The sequence below is a fragment of the Glycine max genome, chromosome 9 (genome assembly GCF_000004515.6).
Source record: "Glycine max cultivar Williams 82 chromosome 9, Glycine_max_v4.0, whole genome shotgun sequence".
NCBI lineage: Eukaryota > Viridiplantae > Streptophyta > Magnoliopsida > Fabales > Fabaceae > Glycine > Glycine max.
Genome location: NC_038245.2, coordinates 3,825,946 through 3,849,807, shown reverse-complemented (window position 1 = coordinate 3,849,807; position 23,862 = coordinate 3,825,946). Strand labels below are relative to the sequence as shown.

General features: G+C 30.8%; 2 protein-coding genes and 1 pseudogene across 2 annotated transcripts; 1 reads left to right on the top strand and 2 right to left on the bottom strand.

Moving 5' to 3' along the window:
• Positions 1-1,124: 1,124 nt before the first annotated feature.
• LOC102666396 (heavy metal-associated isoprenylated plant protein 35) lies at positions 1,125-3,192 on the top strand. Its single transcript, XM_006587938.3, has 3 exons — positions 1,125-1,705; positions 1,836-1,911; positions 2,353-3,192. The coding sequence occupies exons 1-3, from the start codon at positions 1,658-1,660 to the stop codon at positions 3,036-3,038; spliced, it is 810 nt and encodes a 269-aa protein (XP_006588001.1). The 5' UTR covers positions 1,125-1,657; the 3' UTR covers positions 3,039-3,192.
• An 8,270-nt stretch (positions 3,193-11,462) lies between these two features.
• LOC100791404 (probable protein phosphatase 2C 40) lies at positions 11,463-15,146 on the bottom strand. Its single transcript, XM_041005361.1, has 4 exons — positions 15,054-15,146; positions 12,415-13,578; positions 11,926-12,190; positions 11,463-11,829 (listed from the first exon to the last, which is right to left on the bottom strand). Exons 2-4 carry the CDS (start codon positions 13,573-13,575, stop codon positions 11,702-11,704), a joined length of 1,554 nt encoding a protein of 517 aa, XP_040861295.1. The 5' UTR covers positions 13,576-13,578; positions 15,054-15,146; the 3' UTR covers positions 11,463-11,701.
• On the bottom strand, positions 15,022-18,072 carry LOC121172797 (probable protein phosphatase 2C 40; annotated as a pseudogene).
• Between the last annotated feature and the right edge of the window lie 5,790 nt (positions 18,073-23,862).

The following is a 23,862-nucleotide window of genomic DNA, read 5'->3' as shown; positions in this document are numbered from 1 at the left end:
TTTTAAGAATATGTACAATCATGAATCCTGCATTCACTACCTTGAATAGTAGAAAAACCATCGAGCAAAAAGGATAATTACCGTAACTAAATTTACTAAATCAGCAATATTGTCACAAACATATCTGTTTTGATAAATAACTATATATTGAGAGTTTTTGTTTTCAAATGGCCAATCAATAATATCAGCTAGAGAGTGTCAACTCTTACCTGAATCTTGTACATGCATTGCTTGAGAATTGGGTTTCAATGTCATTCTCAGGTGAACGTACATGACATGCTGATTTTCCTCGTGGGAAGCATTTTGATGTGGCATGTAGACACTGGAGATGAAAGAACACTGTAACCAATGTTCAAGGGGTTATGTTAAATTTGGTCATCTTGCATTGGCTAGAAAATATAAGAGTTTAGATTGAACATTTTCTTCCCTAGATTTTGCTGCAGTCACTTCTTCCTTCATGGATTACTTGAGAACAGACTAGTCTTTGCTTTTCTTGGCAGTAAATTGAGTGAAGTGAGGTCAAATGAAGTGATTTTTGTTCAAAGTAGAAGCAATGAAGGGCCCCTTTTTTCTCCTTAATTGTAATGCAGGGCATATATTTATTCACTTCCTCTTCATCCAAAGTTTTGGCTCTTATTCCTAGTTCCTCATTATTTATTGGTTCTCTGTTGCTTCCTAGAATAGAGGACCCCCCCCCCCCCCCCCCCCCCCCACTCCCCCTCCCCAAAAAATGTCAAACTATATAAAATATTTAAATAGTTCAGTGACACAAAAAATATGGTGTGGTTTTTACATACGTTAAAAAATGAGTAATTTGTTTTCATGTGGCTTTTTTTTCTTTATAAAATTAAAAAAACAGAAGAAAATGGGTTATAAACTAGGTTGGGGGATGGGGGTTGGTCAAATCAACACTCAAGGACCTGAAATTTTGTTCCCATGTGTTTGTTCGTGCAAGAAAGTTGATATCTGCTTTCTCAAGGCATACTGTGAAGACAACTTAATCCTAATCCAACTTAGGTCAATAGCTAAGAAAAATCTTTTAAAAAGTTGGTACTATTATCCATGATAAATATGATAGATGTGTCAATAATAAATGTAGATAACAAAGTTACAAAAAAGAATCTCTTCTAGAAGCATAACAAATAGCTTCCTACAAACAACAAACAAATATCTTGCAGATGAAACAAAAGCCCAGTACAGCTACAAGAGACAAGAAAACAATGCAAGCATGGTAAAAGAAAGAGTGAATATAAATATAATTAACACAGTACACGAGTGCCTATAAAAATAAAGGATCACTATTTTTTCCTAGTATCCTACTTTTCTTTTAAAATTAACCTCAACCGAAGATAGAGATTAAATAAAAATGCAAGAAGGGGAAGGTAGAAAAAAAAAATCATGCATGCACTAATATTGCAAAATAATGCAGTAGGAGCAGTGTGTCCTTGTGTCATTGTCACATTATACTTTGATAGCCATTCATCTTTGCCTGCACACTTTGCTCCCCAACAGAGTGCACACCCCCAAGTACTTTCTTGGCGTTTTCTCCCTTCTTTTTTTTCATGCCCCACACTCAATTCTTCTTTCTCTCCTTCCAAGTCTCAAATCCCTTCAATCCTTCAATTCAAGTTTCAAGCACTTCTACTTCCTTCTCTCAATGGATGCAAAACCTCCTCAACTTGCTTCACAACCTTTGAACTATCAGGTACTGCTTACTACCTTACCTCAATTAAAAGACACATAATAATGCATATGTGTACACATTTTTTGGTTCTTCAAATTTATCTTCTTTAATACACTAAAGCTAATTATTTAACTCTCTTTTATTCTCCTAGACATGGTTCTTGAAAGTTTCCATCCACTGTGAAGGTTGCAGGAGGAAAGTAAAGAAAGTTCTGAAGAGCATTGACGGTACCGTATATACCACACAGTTTGAACAGAAAATTTCCCTTTCTTTGTCTAGCAGTACTCTACAAATATTTGCTAGAAAAATAAAACAAAAAACTAGCTTCATATTTCATTATTTCAACTATTTTTTCGTACACTTGTTTTTCCCATGCACGAGTAAATTACACTATTATTCCCACATAGCATTCTGAACCAGAAGACAGAAACAGTGCTTTGGGTAGCATACACACAAAAGAAAATGTTATAGATCCTGACTAATGACAAGAACAAAATAATGTCTTTTTTATCAGCAAATATTAATTTATTAGCTTTTGTTAGAAATGTCACCAAAGGTGTATATAAGCCAAGACAACTCTTATACCATACATGAGTTAAGTTTTGTAATTGAATTAGGTTCAATTCAAACCCCAATTCTAAAAATAAATGTTACACTACTTTTTGTAGGTGTTTTCACTGCAACAATAGACCAACAGCAGCAGAAAGTAACAGTCACCGGAAGTGTTGGTGTAGAGATCCTTCTCAGGAAACTGATCAGAGCCGGAAAACACGCCGAGATATGGCCGGAGAATCTCAACCTCGACGACGAAAGAATCGCCGGCAAAGGGAAGAAAAAGAAGAAGAAGAAGAAGAATGAAGCAAGAGAACCACAGAGCTTGGAAAACAAGGGAGCTGAAAAAAATGCTACTACCACTGCCAAGTGTAGCAGTGTGAACAAGAGCAGCAACAACTCGCCGGAAAAGTCCCCCTCCGGTGACCATGTTCCGGCGGAGGGTGGTGGTTCTGGTAAGAAGAAGAAAAAGAAAGTTCAGAGTAGTTTGAGTTCAGCAGCAGCAGAATCTACTGGTGCACCTGCACACACTGGATTGCAGTTTGAGGATCTTGTGGGCCAGGTGAATGTGAGCCCTCCACGTCAGCAATCGTTGTCGTTCCCAGAAACTGGTTACTATCCTCCGATGGTTAATGTTGCAGCTTATAACAGATTTTATCCTTCTTATTATTTCTATGTTCCATCTTCACCCTACACGTGTGCTGGTCTAGACCATGATGGTCATTATCAATTTCAATCACCACCGTTGGTTTCCTTTGAGATCTTCAGTGATGAAAATGCTAATGGCTGTTATGTTATGTGAAGACTTATAAGTAAAGACTAAAGAGAATGTTGTACCATGGACATTATTATTATTATTATTATTATGGCCTAGATAGTTTGACATTGATATTTTTGTGATGAGGAAATGTTTTTTTTTTTTTATCTAATGTTAGTGTGAAGATTTGAATTTATGATATTTTTTTTCTTCTTTCTTCAATTTTTAAATTTTTTTTTCGTAGCTATTAAGTTAACCTTATAATTCCTGACCATAATCAAGAAAATATAGTGATTGTCATGCTGTTTACACGTCAGAAAAACTGAAATATTGATGATAAAAAAAAAAAAGATGCGTTTGGAAATCCGTTTGCAAGAATAACTACAAACAAGGTTCACACCTTCTAAAACATGAAAATAAGAAAAAGTTGTATTTTTTCTTCTTATGTACATTTGCATAACTACAAACCAAACATACTATGTTTTCTATCACTATTTTTAACACACTTATTTTTATCTATTATATTGCATGTGGATCCCAATAATTTAGGAATGACATCCACCAAATAAGAAATGGAACCCATATATTGGTTGACTATTACAAATTATTAGATTTATGTTGAATTTTACTTAACTAGATGTGTACCTATATGTTGCAAGTGGTGAAAGAGAATAAAAAACAAAAGAGAGGGTGAAGTGATAAAAAAAAAATTTAAAAATGGGGTTATACAGCATAACAAAGTGATATCTAACAAAGATCAGAATGTTTTTATATTACTATCGATAAAAGAGTTCGTGTTAAAAAAAAAAAAGTGTTAAAAGTGTTTTGGTGACATTTGCTATATTTGGTTTTAGCTTTGTTTATGTAGCAAATTGCAAACCATGGCCTAATGTGGCACCTTTTGATAATCATATATGTCATTATTAAATTCAAATTTAGGAGAAGGAAATTCTGTGATGGTAACAAGAAAAAGTGCATATCATCATGATTGTTAACGGGGTCATATTTCCTTCAAAGTTTGACTGCATTATGGTGGCTAGGGATAAGTATCTCCTATCAAAATCTATATGCTCATTTGCAAAAGGATAAGGCCCCCAAGATAATCCAGGTGAAAAAAATTGTCATGTGCAAAAGCGCAATTTTTGAGGAAAGCTGTTTCAGCAAAGTTGAAGCAGTAGAAGAAAGAAGCAATATGTGGATTATAAATGAAATAAATTAAAGGTTGACATTTTCTCTTGATGGTTTAAGAGGAAATAGTGCACTTTGGAATGGACCAGAGAGAAGGGAAAAACCAAAAGGAATATGGTGGGGGACACATCTAATGTCAGGTGGGTCGAATTTGGAAACTGGTTCAAGTTGTGCAACTTGGAACAAGAATCTTTGTTTCCTGTTGCAGTCCTAAAAAGGCCCAAGGGGAGGGTCTAATACTCTAATTTGTAGCACACTTTCTCAGGAAGGAAATGTATTTTTTCCCCATTTTTTTTAGTTAAATTAGTTTTTTTCTAATTTATTTTTCAAGTTTAATTTAATTTTTTATATTTTTTTGTTTTAATTTAGTCCTCTTATCTAAATTAAATTGAAGGTGTTAGAAAATACATATTTTATCACAGTTTAAAACTATTTTATGATAATTTTAAATCATTACAAAATACAACTTCTTAACATCGTTAACTCAATTTAGATAATATAATTAAATTGAATAAATTTTAAAAATTAAAATAATTAAATTAAATCTGAGAAAAATTAAAGAATCAAATTAATTTTAAAAAATAAATTAGAAGATTAAAAAATTAATTTAACCTATTTTTTAAAGCCATCTTTTTATTGAATGTAGAATAGTCACACTAAGGTTTAAACTTATCATGTCATGTTTTCTATCTTGATCTCAACCACTAGGCCTGATCCAGTGGGTTATTTTTAAGGCAATCTTATTAAGATGTATGATTAGGTAGTAAATATGTACATTTTTTTCTAACAAGAATTCGAATATTAATTCACAGATTAGTCCCTTCGATTGGTTAGATCGAATCTCAGTTGGTGAAGGAACTGTGTATATATGCAGAGTTGCAGACTATCAAAAGCTACGTTACTAAAATTCTGAAATGTAAATGCAGGCCACCAAAATCAACATTGCTGAACAAATTCTTCCTTGGGAATTATGACTGAATAATTTTGAACAATGAAAATGTTATCAAAGCAGGACCACAAAAAGTTATGTCGTTTGGTTTTAGGATATATTTTTCTATATATGTATGAAAAAAGATATAAAAAAAAGTGAAAAGTAAAAATAATTATACACAGTAGTATTATATATCACATTAATTTTTCAATATTGAAATAGTGTACTGTTTGAACATTATACTCCACCTACGGGGACACTCCTTGGTGGCTAAGCCGTGATTTGTGCCAAGTTTGGTTCAAGTTTTGGAGACATGTGCGTGTTCTCTTTATTTGTGGAGCAAAAGTTGAAATTCACTAAAAAAACACTTTTTGGTCGGGTCTAAATTAACATATGAGTGACAATTAATCTAATATTCTAAACTTTAAAATTAAACATGTACCCCAAAAGTGTCCTCTTTCTTTTGTAACCTCTTCTTTTATAAACTCATCAATAAAATAAATAATATATTTTTTTAACAGAAAATAAAGCTAAATGAAATGACAAAAAAAATGGTGAAAATATGAAATAATTCCATTGGTTTTTGAATTGGTACAAAAATTATCTATTTATACCTTATTATAACTAAAGAGAATATTTTCCTATGCTACCAAATACATAATTAGAAATAATAAAATATAGTCTGTAAACATCCTAACTAACAATATTTACATAGAAAAGGAAAAACACAAAGTGTATAAAAATGACTAATTTTGAGTCAATCTTGCACCAAATGTGTATCATTTGTTACCCCTTGCTAGTTGGAGAATATATTTTAATTAGACCCACCTTAGAAACAATTCGACAAAAAGCTTGAAGACTTAAAGCTTTAGTATATGCATATGCCAATTATCGTGAAGAGGAGAACAGGAAGAAGATGAATTAGCTAGCCTTGTAGACTCTTTTCACACTATATGATAATCCACTTTAATGTGTTTTGTCTATTTAAGGAAGATTGAATTCGTAACTATATGCAGGGGAGATTAACTATCACAGAAAAGGAAAGAATGAGTTTTAAAAGCAACCCTGAAATCCTAAAGAAGATAGGTTAGCTTAGCTATTGAATTTTACATGTTACAATTGTCATTGCTTGGTACTTTACTTCACAGAAGTCAATCACCTATCTAGTGTCATGGCATGATGTCCAATTGTTTTTACCATATGCCTTCAGTTGTAGGTTTGAATTGAATGGAAAAATAGTCCCTAGCTTGGGGATCCTTTGACATAACACATAATTTTTTTTTCAATGCCATTCCTTAGAACTTAGTCATGATAATTAATTTGAACCCGTTATCACTTCTTACTATTTTAACTTTCTTGTTAAGTTGAGTTTGAACAAGTGAAACAAAGTTCTACATATTTTAGATGCTTCAGCTTTGCATTTCATAAGATAGAAGTGTATCTATCGAATATGATCATCAATAAGTATTTATGACCATGCACAGAAGGGATGAAATAATGACCCTAGATGTCAATATGTATCAAATCAAAACATTCATTAGATTTAATTGTGTTGATAAAAAAAAAGTAGGCAATATTGCAAAAATAATAAATGTATGATCTATTACTTTTCTTGAAAGAAAATTTATCTTGGATACTTTCTAAGCAGAAATTGGGTGCATGTCCTAACCTAAGATGTTAAACATCGGTAGGTAAAACATTAATAGGATCAATAGCATAATATGACTAGAAATTGGCTTGGTGCAATAAAGAACAGGAAAGTGAGACACTCTTATAGGATGTATAATCCATTGAAAGCTTCAGCTGAACCAATCATCCTTCTTGTACTCTTCTCTTGGATATCACAGATATTTGAATCAAAACATAAGACACAAGATAAGGATTCTGTCAATTTTGAAATGAAGATCAAATTAAAAGAGAAGAAAAGGAATATATAAAACATTGCTCAGGATATCTATGATGTTGAGTGAGAGGGGAACTGTTAGAACAAAGGAAAAAATGAGTGAAAGTTTGAAAAAAAAAGGAGAAAAAAAAAGGTTTTAAGTCTCACATCGCTCAAGATAAACATTTGAATAGTGTTTCACTCCCTATATATAGAGAGCCCCTTTCTTCATTTTTTTTCTTGTCTCAGTCGAGAAGCATTTTCTCAACTTTTCTTTCTCTCTCCCATATTTCAGCTGATGCATTTCCGACAAACTTCTCCCTCTTTATTTCTGTCGCTCTAAAATTTCGATTGGCTATAATAGTGACTATCCAGGTCGTATTTTTGGTTGGCTATAAGAGTGTCTTTTCAAGTCATATTTTCGGTTTGCTATTAAAGTGACTTTTCAAGTCATATTTTCGGGTGGCTTTAGAGTGACTTTTCAAGTCATACAAGAGGGTGTAATTCTAGAAAGGTTCCCTCAGTGCAGTGAGAATCTTATACAGTGATCTGAGCTGTTTTATCCTGAAAATTTCATGGTTGATAGTCTGTTTGCACAATTTTTTGGCAGTATCACGAAACATCTTAAAGAAAGCGACATTGTCCGCGACTTAACCAGTAATTTTTTCGATTTGCCATAAATCATTGTAACAACAGGAACTAGCAAAAAGAATGAGTAAATATAGCAACACCATCACACAATTTTATAGGTAAGGGTTTTATACGAAAATAAGAAGAAAAAGATACATGCCAATTGCACCACTATCTAATACCCCAATAGATGGTAGGAAAAAAAATCTTACCATTGTAAGGAATATATGCGAATGGATTCTTCGAGCTAACAGTAACTTGATTAGAAATATGAGGACTGGTTGAAATTTGTGACTATTGAAGGAGTCAAAACTCCTTGATACTTCTTCTCCTTAGTGAGAACAAAATTTTGAGCTTCACAATCTCCCTTAAAGCTTTCAGTTGCATTTACCTAAAACTGAGGTTGGCCACTAAACTTGGTTTGGAGGGTACACATATTCCTTTTAAAACATTCATTTATTGCATATTTCTGTCCTTGGCATATTTCATTTTGTTTGGGAAAATACTTATAATCCTCCCACTTTGTGCACGTTTGCGTTATCATTGGGTTGTCTGCAACTTACTTTTGTAAAAGCATTTTGTTTTTGTTATATATGCATTGAAATTCATGCTATCGCAGTTTTATCTAGGAAACAAATATAGTCTTTCTCTTCCATATCATTTCTTTTCTTTTCGTTTGATAAAAATTGCCTCATTATTTCCAAAGTAACTTGCGCAGCAATAAAATTAGGTAAATCACAAAAGTGATAGTGGTCATAGGAATTTGTTCCTCTAGCTAAACTATGAACGACAAAATTCGTTTGTATCCTAACAAAACAAACATTATAGTTTGTTAAATTCCTCAACATGTCACGACACTAAATAGTATGTTTAGATGGAGTAATTTAATAGGAAAATTTATTTTTTCAAGGAATTTAAGATGATTCATCATAAAATAACTTGTTTTGATAGAGTATTTAAAATGAGATTTAATTTTTGGTATTTTTATGAATCATTTTGATTGACTAAAACAGTGAGATTTCAAATTCTCTCAAAAAATATAGAATTTGAAATTCTTTTTTTGGAGATGCTCACGTTCTTGCTCGCGACTCTTTCTCGCTCAACACTCACAACTACGGGTGACCAAAATTTTTACGATCGATATTGACATAAGTTGTTTTTTACTAACGTTGGCCGAGATTTTTTCAGTTAGAATTTTTTGTATGATGTCAACCAAGGCTATTTTTTGCCGATAAAAGTTAAGGTTTTTTTTAGATGATGTTGGTTAGGGTTATTTTCTCATTGACATCAGTCATGGGAAATTTTTGCTAACATCGACCAAGGATTTTTTTGATCCTTGTCATCCAGGTTTTTTCAGTTGATGTTGACCAATGATTTTTTTGGTCGACGTTGGCTAGATTTTTTCTACTGACATCGGTCATGACTAACTTTTGAGTAGACACTTGTTAGGGTTTTTTAGCCGACATCAGCTAGGTTTTTCTAGCAAACATCAGCCAAAGCTATTTTTTTAGCCAATATCGGCTAGGGTTATTTTTTAGCCGATGTTAGCTAGGGTGTTTTGGCTTATGTCAACTAGATTTTCTTAGCCAACGTCGATTAGGATTTTTTTGCTGACATCGACTAGGGTTTTTTGGCTGACATCAGCCAGAGCTATTTCTTAACCACATTAGCTAGGTTTTTTGGTTGATGTTGGCTATGGTTTTTTTTGTTAACACCAACTAGGTATTTTTGAACGACATCGGACATGACTATTTTTAGTTGAAATCGACTAGGTTCTTACAGTCGACATCCACTAGAGTTTTTTCGGTCAAAACTATTTTTTAGCCAACATCAGCCAAGGCTATTTTATAGCCGATGTTGGGTAGGATTTTTTGTTCGACATTGATCAGGGCTATTTTTTAACCAACTTCGACTAGGGATTTTTCGGCCAACATTGACCAATGATGTTTTTCAGCCAACATCAGGTAGGTTTTATTAGTTGGCATCGACCCAGCTATTTTTTAGCCGATATTTGGTAGATTTTTTTGTCAACGCCTGCTATGATTTTTTAGGCCGACGTTGGCTAAAAATAACCTTGGCTAATGTCGTTCGAAAAGACCCTAGCCGGTGTCGGCCAAACAAACCCTAGCCAACGTTGATAAAAAAATCTAGCCAACATCGACTGAAAAATAGATTCAACCAACGTTAGCAAAAAAATAGTCCCAACTGATGTCAGCTGACAAATATTCCCAGTATACTTTGACAAAAAAAAATCTTATTTGATGTCGACCGAAAAATAGGCTTGGTTGATGTCGGTTTAAAAACATTACTAGTTGTGGTTAGGCAAAATAATTCTAGTTAAAATTATAAATATTTTATATTTATAAATTATTAAAAATTGAAAATATTTTTTAATTAATATTTTAAAATTAGATTGTGTTTATTTTCTATAAAATTTAATATTAAAATTTCATCTATTTAAAATATAAAATTTAAATTTTGTATATGGAGAAAATTGAATTGCCCTATCCAAACAAAGAATTTAAAATGAAAGAAATTTAAATTGATTTATCCAAACAAAACATTTGAAAAATGAAAGAAATTAAAATCAAAGCAATTCAAATTTTAAACATTTCAAATTCCTTAAAATTTTGAAATTCTTGATCCAAACACAAAATAAGAGATAACGATCTCGAATTGATTTCTACCTTATTTTTTTGTTCTATCATGTCATTTATTACATCTATTACTTAATCTTTCTATATTATCTATTTTCTTCTTACCTCTTTTATTTCTACCATAATCCATCATGCATTTTGGGTGGAGGGATATCGGTACACTAATCCATGTGAGTTGATTTACATGTGAACCTAAACCATTGTGTATATCAATGAAATAAAATACAAAATCATTAAAAGAACTATGTATCGTTAGTCAATTTTTAGAAGCCTGAAGCGAAGGATTTGTTTTGCGTTTGGAAAGGTTATGCTTCGTGAAATATAAAGGCATGCATCGATGTGAAAAAGAATAACTCAACAAGACAAATACCAGTAAGGTGATACTTTTCAAAACTGATTAAAAGGCATCCAATGTTAGAAATTCATGTACTTTTATGATGGAATTTTATAACACTTCAAACAATGTTAGAAATTCATGTACATAAAAATGTAAATTAGTTTAAATATAAATACTAAATTAATTTTTAAGATTTTATATTGATTTGAAAAAGGTCCATCACAACTTTTGATAAAAAAAAAAAAAAAAAAAGCAACCTTAAAAATATTTGAATTTTGATTCTTTTACATTGTTGAGTAACATGATAAGAAGGATATAATTTGTATCATAATAAGTCTCACTTATAAAAAAAATTGTATCTTTCTATTTTATATAATCTTTTATCAGCAAAAGAAATTCATTTCATTAAAAAAGAGGACAAAGGGTACGAGGGGTACCCATCCCTTATACAAAACCAATAGCTAGTAGCTCTGTGAACAGATAATCTTTCTATTTCATATGACCATATCATATTACTGAGAGCATCCAAATTCAAAACATTTCATCATTTCCTATCAAAAACTACAAAAAAGAATGTTAGGAAACCAAGAGACTATACATATTCCGCCCAGGGAAGTCCCGAAAGGCAAAAAATGAAGCACTTTTATTTTTATGCATGCTTAAATTTTACATTCTTTTACTTCTTTTCATATACTCGGAGCATGCATGTTTCTCAATTCAAATATAAAGCAAATCAACTCATAAGAAAAGTATTTTAAGTAACAATTGTACTCTTTATTTAAATCTTCTGATTTCTATTTTAATATAGGTTTTTTATAACTTTAATTAAAATATAAAGCATGTATTTTTCAACATAAAAGCTAAATTTCATTAATATATTATATACAAGCAAAACATTTCTATAATTCATGTTCCAACAAATAGAAAAAATACTGCAAAATTTTGAAATACCAAAGGAACCAAGGATTCTAAGTTCTATATGTCTTATGTACACTATGAATATCAAAACTTCCTAAGAAATACCACTTGTCCAAGGTGTCCATTGAAAAGCTTCAGATATTGCAAATTTTCTTTGGCCAGTCTCTAGAGGCAAATTGATGCTTTTGAAGTCCGTTGATTCATCCCAAGGATGATCACCATTACGGTCACATCATCATGGTACTTCCTCCTCCTCCCATCCGGAACATTCATCAACTCTTCCATGCTGAAGCCTGCAAGAGAATCACTTGTGTAACCAACCATAATACAAGATAAATTTATATTCATGCAAGGAAAATTAGATTTAGTATGAGAACTTAAAAAATGACCTGCAGAATCAGCTGCTCTTGCAACTAGTTGCTCAATAAGAAATTTTGCTGGATCACCAAAAGGGTTTCTCAAGATATAAGACTCTACAAGCTGTACTGCTTCATCATTGCTGAAGAAGTCAAATAAGCCATCACTCCCAACTATAACAAATTGATCAGAATCTGAGATTTTGTGCACATTCAATGATGGATCAGTAGAAACATATGGCGGGCTTTTAAGATCACGAACTCGAAGGATTCCCATCAATGCGTCATTCAGAATTTTCTGTGGGGAAGAAAAAGAAGAAAAATCAAGTCTCTTTAAAATAATTGGGGTTTATAAACCAGCAAACTCAACACTTCTTCCATCCACTCATCATTTGTAGCTTGGATATCAGAGGATTATTAAAACTTTATAATAACCTGTGTATTTGCTTCTTTAAATAAAGAAAATCACAATTCAAAATCTTTTGGAACCTTATTGACTAAAATATAAAAAATAATGCCAACCTTTTTCAGGTAGCCCACTCCTAAAGCTCTTGTAACCTTCAGTTTTCCCTTCACTTTCCCTGCTACTATGGTTTTAGGATCATCAGGATGATCAGCAAGAAGTCGAGCTCTTTCAGCTTCATTGTCAACAGTGTGACTCTCTGTAAGTTGGATAGCCTTCAATCTCTCATTCGCATTCAAACTGTTATCTGTGATGCATGTTGCCAACACTGCTCTACTGTCGCCTAGATTAAGTGTGTACAAATCATTCCCATGAAGAAGCACAAGTAAAACACAAGATCCAATCGAAACTAAATCTGGACGTTCCTCCATTTCCTGCTCAACCATGTATAGGAAATCATTCTCAGCCTGACTAAGAACATGTTGGAGGCCATCAAGTACTGTAGTTTGTGAAAATGATTTAGGAGATGCTTTCGACTTGGAATGTGGAATATTGTTTGCAAAACAGTCAAGACTAGAATTGTTTCCCTTAATTTTTGACAGAGATTGACGCTCCTGAAGATTAAGACTATCATTAAAATTATATTGAAAGGATCCACCCATACTCTCATTGTTAGAAGCTTTTAGGGAATCTGGTTCCAAATCCCAGTATAACATGTTAAAATAAGATATGATACTGTCATAAAGGGTGCCGGCCAGAAAGTCAGCTGCATCTCTCCCATTAAAGCCATCATAAATTGCACAGAAGAGCCACCCATCTTCTTCAGAACAAACTGCTTGAACTCTATCTTCACCAGCAGCTCCTCCAGCAACTTGAACTTCCATGCCATTAAGAAAACCTTCACTTCTGGAAGGAGCACTTATGGATCTTAACGTAAAAGGGTCATATTCAAGCATATTACTTGGGGTGGATGGGCTGCAACTTAGGTTTGACAAACTACTATTGACAGAAGATGATAACATGTCCAACTTTGGAAAACTTGGTGAAGAGGGCACCCTACGAAACGATTTAGGAGAGTCCAAACTTGGAAGGATTTCTTCTCCTATTACACCATTGCAGATGTTTGTGTTGGCAAGTGTAGCATTTGCACTTAAGGCAGCACCAGACAACCAAGAGAAACTGCTTGTTCTTTGGATTTCATTACAAGATATAGCTCTATCACTATTGCATTGATAGCCAAAACTTATTTTCAGTTCACCTTCAGGACTAAGCATGCTCATCTCCTGGTTTAAGAAATTCATTCTCAAAACTATCAATATCACATCACTGGTATTTAGGTCTAAAGAGAACTTTCAGACACATGAAATGCAATTGAACAGTTTCAACACACACGCACACACACATATCAAGTCAGCATCAAAGGTGAGAAGGTTTAATCTTAACTAAACAACAATAAATGGAAGATCATGATTGGTTTTACTCAAAAACTAATCCTAACCATCCATATAGGGTTGTTTGGTCAAGATTAACTCTTTCCATGCTCTTACACTCTCACTTGATATGTTTCCGATGTGTGTGTAAACTGCTAGAAAGAGCCACTTTATTATATAGAAAACTTAAACAAAAGAATTTCCAGATTGTGGAAAGAGGGCTCAATTTATATACTTAATAATGCCACGATAACAGTTTTCATTCAATAAACTTTAAAGCCTGAACCACATACAGGACTAGTTGCCATCAGTTCAAATAAAGAAACGACAACACTAAGACAAATTTAGCTAGAACAAAAACAAATAGCATTCAAACAATACAACCAATTTGAAGTAAATCTATGAGAGGGGTGAAATTAAGCATAATAGACCTAAAACATTATAGACATTTGGCTGAAGAACCTTACAGTATCAGTGCTCACTTCCTTAACATAAATCTGTAGAAATGAGTGTCTAGCATTTTAGTAAGACTTCCTCAGATATTTATGTTTGCATCCTTTAAACCATATTTAGGAAATAAGATTTTATATTTTGATGCCCATCCAAGAGGATTTCATGCTATAGAATACGAAGAAAGTTTATAACAGACATAAAATATGAGGAAGGTCCATGATACCATGACAAGTATAGCAACAACATAAACCAAAACAAATTATTCACAACAACTGGAAAAGGAAAAGAAAAACATTAAAATAAAATTTAAGCTTTAACTAATACTAGATTCATTCCTTGAAAGAAATTCATTAAAATAAAATTTAAGCTTTGATCCATTCGTTGTAACCTACACATGTATAATTCAACCTCAGATTATCTGTCACAATTTCCATACAGTTAAAGTCTGCCACAAAGAAAAGAGGAAGAAAGAACATCAATTCATCATCCTTTGTTCACAGTAAAGACAGGGGAAGAAAAAAAAGGCAAAATTATTGAAACAATGAACTTGTTTACTCAGTTGCAATCTGACTCTCAGTGAAGCTTCATTGAGAGATTAGTGACAATTATCATGATACTTAAACAATGTAAGAATCTAATTAACAAAAAAGTAACACCTGGAAAGTGCATTTTGTATCATCAGTTCCATTGGGTGATTCTTTCACCTAATTTTAAGAGGGGGAAAGATCAAAACTTTTTCAAGGAATTCCAATTGGGCATTCGGTTTTTTTGTTTTTGCAAAACAAACAAAACCCACAAGAGAAAAGGCAAGGAAATGAGAACACAAAAACTCCATCACACATGTTAAGAAAAAAGGGGGAAAAAAGAGGCACTACGAATAGATAGCGGAGAATGGAAGCGAAACCCAAACAGAGTGAAGGAGCTCAGAATGCAGCTATGCAAACGCAGAAAAACGCAAATATGTATATAAATATATTTAGGATCATCAGGATGATCAGCAAGAAGTCGAGCTCTTTCAGCTTCATTGTCAACAGTGTGACTCTCTGTAAGTTGGATAGCCTTCAATCTCTCATTCGCATTCAAACTGTTATCTGTGATGCATGTTGCCAACACTGCTCTACTGTCGCCTAGATTAAGTGTGTACAAATCATTCCCATGAAGAAGCACAAGTAAAACACAAGATCCAATCGAAACTAAATCTGGACGTTCCTCCATTTCCTGCTCAACCATGTATAGGAAATCATTCTCAGCCTGACTAAGAACATGTTGGAGGCCATCAAGTACTGTAGTTTGTGAAAATGATTTAGGAGATGCTTTCGACTTGGAATGTGGAATATTGTTTGCAAAACAGTCAAGACTAGAATTGTTTCCCTTAATTTTTGACAGAGATTGACGCTCCTGAAGATTAAGACTATCATTAAAATTATATTGAAAGGATCCACCCATACTCTCATTGTTAGAAGCTTTTAGGGAATCTGGTTCCAAATCCCAGTATAACATGTTAAAATAAGATATGATACTGTCATAAAGGGTGCCGGCCAGAAAGTCAGCTGCATCTCTCCCATTAAAGCCATCATAAATTGCACAGAAGAGCCACCCATCTTCTTCAGAACAAACTGCTTGAACTCTATCTTCACCAGCAGCTCCTCCAGCAACTTGAACTTCCATGCCATTAAGAAAACCTTCACTTCTGGAAGGAGCACTTATGGATCTTAACGTAAAAGGGTCATATTCAAGCATATTACTTGGGGTGGATGGGCTGCAACTTAGGTTTGACAAACTACTATTGACAGAAGATGATAACATGTCAAAACTTTGGAAAACTTGGTGAAGAGGGCACCCTACGAAACGATTTAGGAGAGTCCAAACTTGGAAGGATTTCTTCTCCTATTACACCATTGCAGATGTTTGTGTTGGCAAGTGTAGCATTTGCACTTAAGGCAGCACCAGACAACCAAGAGAAACTGCTTGTTCTTTGGATTTCATTACAAGATATAGCTCTATCACTATTGCATTGATAGCCAAAACTTATTTTCAGTTCACCTTCAGGACTAAGCATGCTCATCTCCTGGTTTAAGAAATTCATTCTCAAAACTATCAATATCACATCACTGGTATTTAGGTCTAAAGAGAACTTTCAGACACATGAAATGCAATTGAACAGTTTCAACACACACGCACACACACATATCAAGTCAGCATCAAAGGTGAGAAGGTTTAATCTTAACTAAACAACAATAAATGGAAGATCATGATTGGTTTTACTCAAAAACTAATCCTAACCATCCATATAGGGTTGTTTGGTCAAGATTAACTCTTTCCATGCTCTTACACTCTCACTTGATATGTTTCCGATGTGTGTGTAAACTGCTAGAAAGAGCCACTTTATTATATAGAAAACTTAAACAAAAGAATTTCCAGATTGTGGAAAGAGGGCTCAATTTATATACTTAATAATGCCACGATAACAGTTTTCATTCAATAAACTTTAAAGCCTGAACCACATACAGGACTAGTTGCCATCAGTTCAAATAAAGAAACGACAACACTAAGACAAATTTAGCTAGAACAAAAACAAATAGCATTCAAACAATACAACCAATTTGAAGTAAATCTATGAGAGGGGTGAAATTAAGCATAATAGACCTAAAACATTATAGACATTTGGCTGAAGAACCTTACAGTATCAGTGCTCACTTCCTTAACATAAATCTGTAGAAATGAGTGTCTAGCATTTTAGTAAGACTTCCTCAGATATTTATGTTTGCATCCTTTAAACCATATTTAGGAAATAAGATTTTATATTTTGATGCCCATCCAAGAGGATTTCATGCTATAGAATACGAAGAAAGTTTATAACAGACATAAAATATGAGGAAGGTCCATGATACCATGACAAGTATAGCAACAACATAAACCAAAACAAATTATTCACAACAACTGGAAAAGGAAAAGAAAAACATTAAAATAAAATTTAAGCTTTAACTAATACTAGATTCATTCCTTGAAAGAAATTCATTAAAATAAAATTTAAGCTTTGATCCATTCGTTGTAACCTACACATGTATAATTCAACCTCAGATTATCTGTCACAATTTCCATACAGTTAAAGTCTGCCACAAAGAAAAGAGGAAGAAAGAACATCAATTCATCATCCTTTGTTCACAGTAAAGACAGGGGAAGAAAAAAAAAGGCAAAATTATTGAAACAATGAACTTGTTTACTCAGTTGCAATCTGACTCTCAGTGAAGCTTCATTGAGAGAGATTAGTGACAATTATCATGATACTTAAACAATGTAAGAATCTAATTAACAAAAAAGTAACACCTGGAAAGTGCATTTTGTATCATCAGTTCCCATTGGGTGATTCTTTCACCTAATTTTAAGAGGGGGAAAGATCAAAACTTTTTCAAGGAATTCCAATTGGGCATTCGGTTTTTTTGTTTTTGCAAAACAAACAAAACCCACAAGAGAGAAAGGCAAGGAAATGAGAACACAAAAACTCCATCACACATGTTAAGAAAAAAGGGGGAAAAAAAGAGGCACTTACGAATAGATAGCGGAGAATGGAAGCGAAACCCAAACAGAGTGAAGGAGCTCAGAATGCAGCTATGCAAACGCAGAAAAACGCAAATATGTATATAAATATATATAGTGCTGTGAAAGAGAGGATGTGAAATCAAAGGGAGAGAAGAGAAAAAAGGGTTAAGAAGATTAATAAACGAGGGTTGAAATGAAAGAAAGAAAGCGAGGTCGTTAGAAATTCGGATGGTAGAGAAGGAGAAGAAAAGTGGCGTGCGTGTGGAATAGTCTTTCATGGCTCACGTTTCGGTCTAACTGAAACAATCCCGGTTTTCTTCATTCTTTTTCCTCCAAACACCTCAACACCTTTCTCTTTTCTTCTTTTTAGCTGATAATAAATTAATTATTAATTTCTAAACATACCATTTGTTCCTAATGGATCTCGATTCAGATATTTAAGTATTCAGATTTTCTAGATGAAAAAAAGATGATTCATAAAATTTTGATAACTTTATTATTGATCCACTTATAACATTTACTATTAATTTTAGTTTGTGACTCACTTCTATTAGGAATATTTTTTTTAATTTATGAAAATCAAAGTTAATAAAACATATAAAATAATTCAAATGGTGAGTTATAATTGAATAACAGTGTAAAAGTCCATAGACATTAAATTTATAAAATAATTTATTTATTAAATACATCTAGTTTTTTACCAAATAAATCAGAATCTAGTAAAATAAATTACAAAATAATTAAAATCAATTATTAAGTATACTCCTAATAAATACTATTTCATTTGTGTTGTTTATCTTCACAGTTACTGTCAATATTAGTTATTTAAGTTTAAAAAAATAGCGGTTTAAAAAATAGAATTTTAATTTTAGTCGGAGAAAATATTAAATTTTATATAATTTGTGTTCTTTGAAGTTTTCCTAGGAAATAATTTATATTTTATTTTTGAAAAAGAAAGTACTGAATAAATTTTTAGGTTTTTAAATGCTTTTTAATATTCTTATTTAAAATTTTATTATGACCTATTGTCTTTTTAGAGGAACCAATTGTTTTTGTTTAATGAATATAAGATATGCAACCTAAGATGAGTTAGATAAATTACCATTAATATTTTTATTATTAAAACATTACATAAAATTTATTTTTTTAAAATTTTAATTAAGATGAAATATTGAATTATTAATCTTTATTAGATAACTTTATAATATATCAAATGTAATGTTTAATCAGAATAAAAAAAATGTAATTTTTAAATAAATAGTTAACATCAAACTAGTTGTCAGTATTTAAAAAGAACATAGTTATCAGATAAATCTCTATCAGTAGTTTTGTACCAGTACTAGTTGTCGATTTTTTAATAATTTAAAATAATTTAGAAACCAAATTGATTTATTTTCAAAAATTTGATGATGAAATTAAACATTTTAAAAATTTAAGAACCAAATTAAATCATTTAAAAATATTTGAGACCAAATTGACAATTAAATCTTTTATTTTTGTTATTAATAGTATAAAACTTTGTTGAATAACCAAAATCGCATAATATAGTGTGGCTGTTGCATTATTGCCCAACATGCACAGATGCTGCTGATGAATTGAATGGCTCAACATTTTGGTTCCCTTTTGGGGTTTACTTTTTGTGTGCCCGTTTGTTCCCTGAAGAGTTTCTTTTGAGCCATTGTCCATTGATGTTGTTATGTTATATATTCAAATCAAAATTAGATTTGTCTTAGTGACGCATAAAGAGCATAATTATGCAATAGAAAGTATAGTAAATTTCAATATTGTGGCCACATGTAATATTCATGCGTTTTATGGGTTTATTTAAATATAAAAAAATAATTTAAATATATAAAAGATGTTAAAAATAAAAATTTTATCAGTTTATAATTTATTATAAAAAAATTTATTGTAAATGAATTTTAAAATATTATGAGCATTTTATTAAAATTAAATATGTTAATTCTCAGTTTTTTTTTTAAATTATTATTATAAAATAGAATATATCAAATATTATAATATATTATAATTAAAAAATAGGTGATGTATTAATAATGTAACAAAAAGGTCTTACATCATTATTTTCACAGCTCCTTATATATTATAAGTTATTTTAAAAATCATATGATTTATGATTGATTGAAAATTGTATAATGTCAATGTATTAGCATTAAATTTTATTATAATTTATTAAAGTAACCGATGAAATATTTTTTTGTAAACTATATATTTCATATATACTAACATTTAAAAAATAAAAATTTTAAATTATTAACCTACTTCTATCATTATTAAACATATAAGTCTAATTTTAGAACATATAATCATATTAATGTTGTGACTGTTTTACACTTATGTAATTTCATATTCACATCATCAATATGAAGTAAGGAGAGAAGAAAACATGATAAACATTTTCTTTTCATTTTTTGTCCATGAATTTTTATATATAAAAATTAATAAATTAAAATATATACTTACTCAATAAATAATAATCTTAAAAAAAATATAGTGTTACAAATGTTCTCTTGGTTTAAAATTAAAGTTATGCTACTTAGATTATACAACACAGTTTATGTATAAAATTAAAAAGAAACTATTAAATAATTGTATTTTTCAAAAATAATTTGTATCGTTAAACTTATAGATTACTAAAAGTAGAGAAAATGAATTATAGAAAATATTTGTAAACAAAAAATTTGGTTCCAAATAATAATTGTATTCAACGATTCAATGTTTGAGGCCTTTACCATAGTACCCTTCATCATTTCTTTTTATTTCTAATTACAACAAAGGATCATGAATGAAATAAATAATCTATAATAATTCAAATTTATATTTATGTTGTCATGATAAACAAAATACTAAAAAAATATTGCTAGGAAAGATAAAGTGAAGATTTTTATGATGTTTGTACCTTTTTTCGATTTTTATCAAAGGTACATTCAATATTTGTAAAGATAACAAATGAATGCTTTTCTCAAATTTAATTTATTTTAATATATTCATTAAACATAATGTTCATCTATTGGATATGTACTTAAAAAGTTTTCATCATTAATCTAATCATGTCACCATCATTAATCCCACACCTTATGTTAATTTACTAACATTAGTTTCTTATGATCAAAATGCATACATAACATATCAAAATTCAAACTTTATTTGAGAACAAAATTATTCATGAATTTATATGACTTTTAACTTGAGCAATTTTTTTAAAACTCCTAATATTTTACTTATAATACTTCATTTGTTCCTGTTCTACCATGGTGAGAGTTTTTTTTTTTTTTTTACAGTTTCTCTAAAGCTCAACTAGATTAACCTATTATGAGTTGTGTTCAAACAACTTCCTGACATATTTACAGAACTTGTTCCTCTCACTGTAATGCACAAATTGTACAAGAAATCTAACTATATACATTAACCGAATCAGCAAAATCGTAACAATATCTCAAAAGGGGTATGTGTAGGGCTCTTCCCTACCAATCAAAAAGTGTCAGAAGACATAACAGAGTCCCCTAAGCTAAGATGTGGTGCACATTGTTACTTTGAGCAAATTAAAAAGGACATGCACCAAAAATAAAGAAAAAGCTCTAACCAAACAAATAAAGTAGAAGCAAAGAACATTAGCATTAACAGAAATTATTTAATAAAAATATACCAAAATTACATTACTGGCGTTTCACCGAAAAAAATTATTTTCAATACACTATCATTATCAACCAGTCAGAATTTATAATTAGTATCCCTTTTAAAATAACTATAAGCGTTAACAAATTCAATAATTTTGTCAAAAAAAAAAAAAGCAAACTCGATAATTTTTATAAGAAAAACAACAACAACAACAGAAATTTGTTTTCGTGAAAGATATTTTATGGAAAAATAAGTATAAAAGCAGGGGATGGGAATAGGAAAAAGGAAAGTGAGAATAACATGAGCCAAATATTTTTTGTAGGTTAAATATGTGGCAGATCTAAAACTCTGAGTCAGTGGATGCAAATTATAAAAAAATAAAATTAGTGGGTTTAATTATATAAATTTAAATAAAATAAAATGTAAAAATATAAAATTTTATTTACAAATTTAATGAATTTTAAAAAATGAACTGGGTTAAACCGTTACCATCCATTGATGAGTTTGGTTAGGGAGAAACACAATTCATTAGCATTCATTCGTTCCTTCAGAACAATGTGACAAGAGAAAAAGGACAAGTGTGATCAAAATCATTACAATTTTATACTTTTCTTGAACCGTTCGTTTTCAAGTTGATTGGGATGTTTACACTTGTCAGCAACCATACATTGATACGCGAGTTCGAAGAAGAATTATTCAAAGGAAAAATATCTTAGTACTGAAGTTTCTATGACAAGGTAAAACCACAAACAACTCTGATGTTTCTATCACAACTTGATAAAATAATTTGGTTGAAAAAATGGACGAGTGGATGACAACATGCTATATTTATAAAAGATAAATATGATAGTCATTGAAATTATTTCACTCTCGTAAAAACGATATTGTTATCTTCTTTACATAAATAAAATGATATAAATAATAACTCTTTTAATTTAAGAATTATGAAGTGGGAATTTTTTCAATAAACTATCTTTATTATTTATTTTTATCTGAAGAGTGACTCCATCAAATTAACTATTTATTTGGGTTTAAATTGAAATAAAATATTTAATGCTTTATTGAAAATCTAAAACATCGCTTAATATGAAAAAAAGGGTATTAAAATTTCACTTATTTAAAAAAAAAAGTCTACTTTTTCATAATTATTAATTTTTTAACGTAATATTCAATATAATATACTGCAATATACCTTTGTCTTGCTAAAAAAAAAGGTTGAAAGAAAATAGAAAGAAAGTAATACGATAAAAATGCCAAATCTACAATATTTGTTTGATAAAAAAATGGAAGTTTTTTCTTAGACAGACGGATAATGGCGTTTGTTTCACATAAATTTTGTAGATTTCCAGAAATATAGAGATAGAATTGTTAGAAGGTAATAAAAAATATTTTTGAACATGTTTTACTCTTAGGAAAATGAAATTTCGATGTTTATTTTATTTTTGTATTGATTTGATTCTTATGGAAGGAGGGTGGGAATGTGAATTCTTATGTAGTGAGAATATAATTTATTGTGTAAAAATATTATTATACCATTATTACTAATATTCACTACATTATTACTTCCCAATTTGCCTACCAATTCTATTATTTCCGCTATTATATATTTTTGTTATTATATATTTTGTTATTTTGTAAATCAGAATTTCACTTTACATCTTCATCTATGATTCTTCTAGGTTTATTTCTCATCCTTTAGGTGAAAATTATATAACATGCAAAACATCTCAAATTGTATTTTAAGTTTGAATCTAATTTTTTTATATGTATGTTTAAATAATGGACGATGTGTGAGTCATATAAGATCAATTCATAGTATAGTTATTTGTTGATATAAAACATAATAATTTTTTTAACTCAAAGGATATTTTAGTAATGAGACATATATTCATATGAAAAATTAGTGTAAACCAAACATATATTTAAATATTTCCAAGATTCCCAATAATTATTCAAACACATTTTTTTTAAAATATCCAAAAACTTCATGGACAATATTGTCTCTTTTTTATTTAGTTTCTTTAAAAATTAAATAAAAACTATTTTTATTTAATATATTTAATTGTCTTTACTCTTTTCACTCATTCAAACAAGCATGAAAAACGCATCCAAAAAACGAGCATATAATAATTTACGTCTTTTTCCAAACAGCACATTTTTACTCTATTTTTTTTTTTTGTTACGTTTGTCTTTCCTATTTCGTAATTGAGTACATTAGATTTTATCAAACATTTTTCTTTATAATTTTGACCAAATTTATTAAACTACGGAGTCCATGTTGAAAACCACAAGTACCCAATTTGATAAGCCGTGTAGCACTAAACAGCCCAAGGACTTTTCATGGCGATGTCAATTAGAGGCCCAATTTATTAAGATTCCTTTTTTTTTTCCTTTTTCAAGGCTACCTTGCTACTGGTGAACAACTATTACTAAGCGCCTTGACAGTGAATCCAAAACATTTCATTCATTTTCAATTCTTCATCCAACCAGGAACTCATTTTCTAACTA

What these genes read in the sequence shown, in the direction of transcription:
- LOC100791404 (XM_041005361.1), bottom strand. Translation starts at nt 13,575, where the DNA reads ATGAGCATGCTTAGTCCTGAAGGTGAACTGAAAATAAGTTTTGGCTAT. An exon ending in GAGTGGGCTACCTGAAAAAG is followed by an intron (nt 12,191 to 12,414) that starts GTTGGCATTATT and finishes TCTTCCCCACAG; the next exon opens with AAAATTCTGAATGACGCATT. An exon ending in AAGAGCAGCTGATTCTGCAG is followed by an intron (nt 11,830 to 11,925) that starts GTCATTTTTTAA and finishes ATTCTCTTGCAG; the next exon opens with GCTTCAGCATGGAAGAGTTG.
- LOC102666396 (XM_006587938.3), top strand. Translation starts at nt 1,658, where the DNA reads ATGGATGCAAAACCTCCTCAACTTGCTTCACAACCTTTGAACTATCAG. An exon ending in CACAACCTTTGAACTATCAG is followed by an intron (nt 1,706 to 1,835) that starts GTACTGCTTACT and finishes TTATTCTCCTAG; the next exon opens with ACATGGTTCTTGAAAGTTTC. An exon ending in AGTTCTGAAGAGCATTGACG is followed by an intron (nt 1,912 to 2,352) that starts GTACCGTATATA and finishes TACTTTTTGTAG; the next exon opens with GTGTTTTCACTGCAACAATA.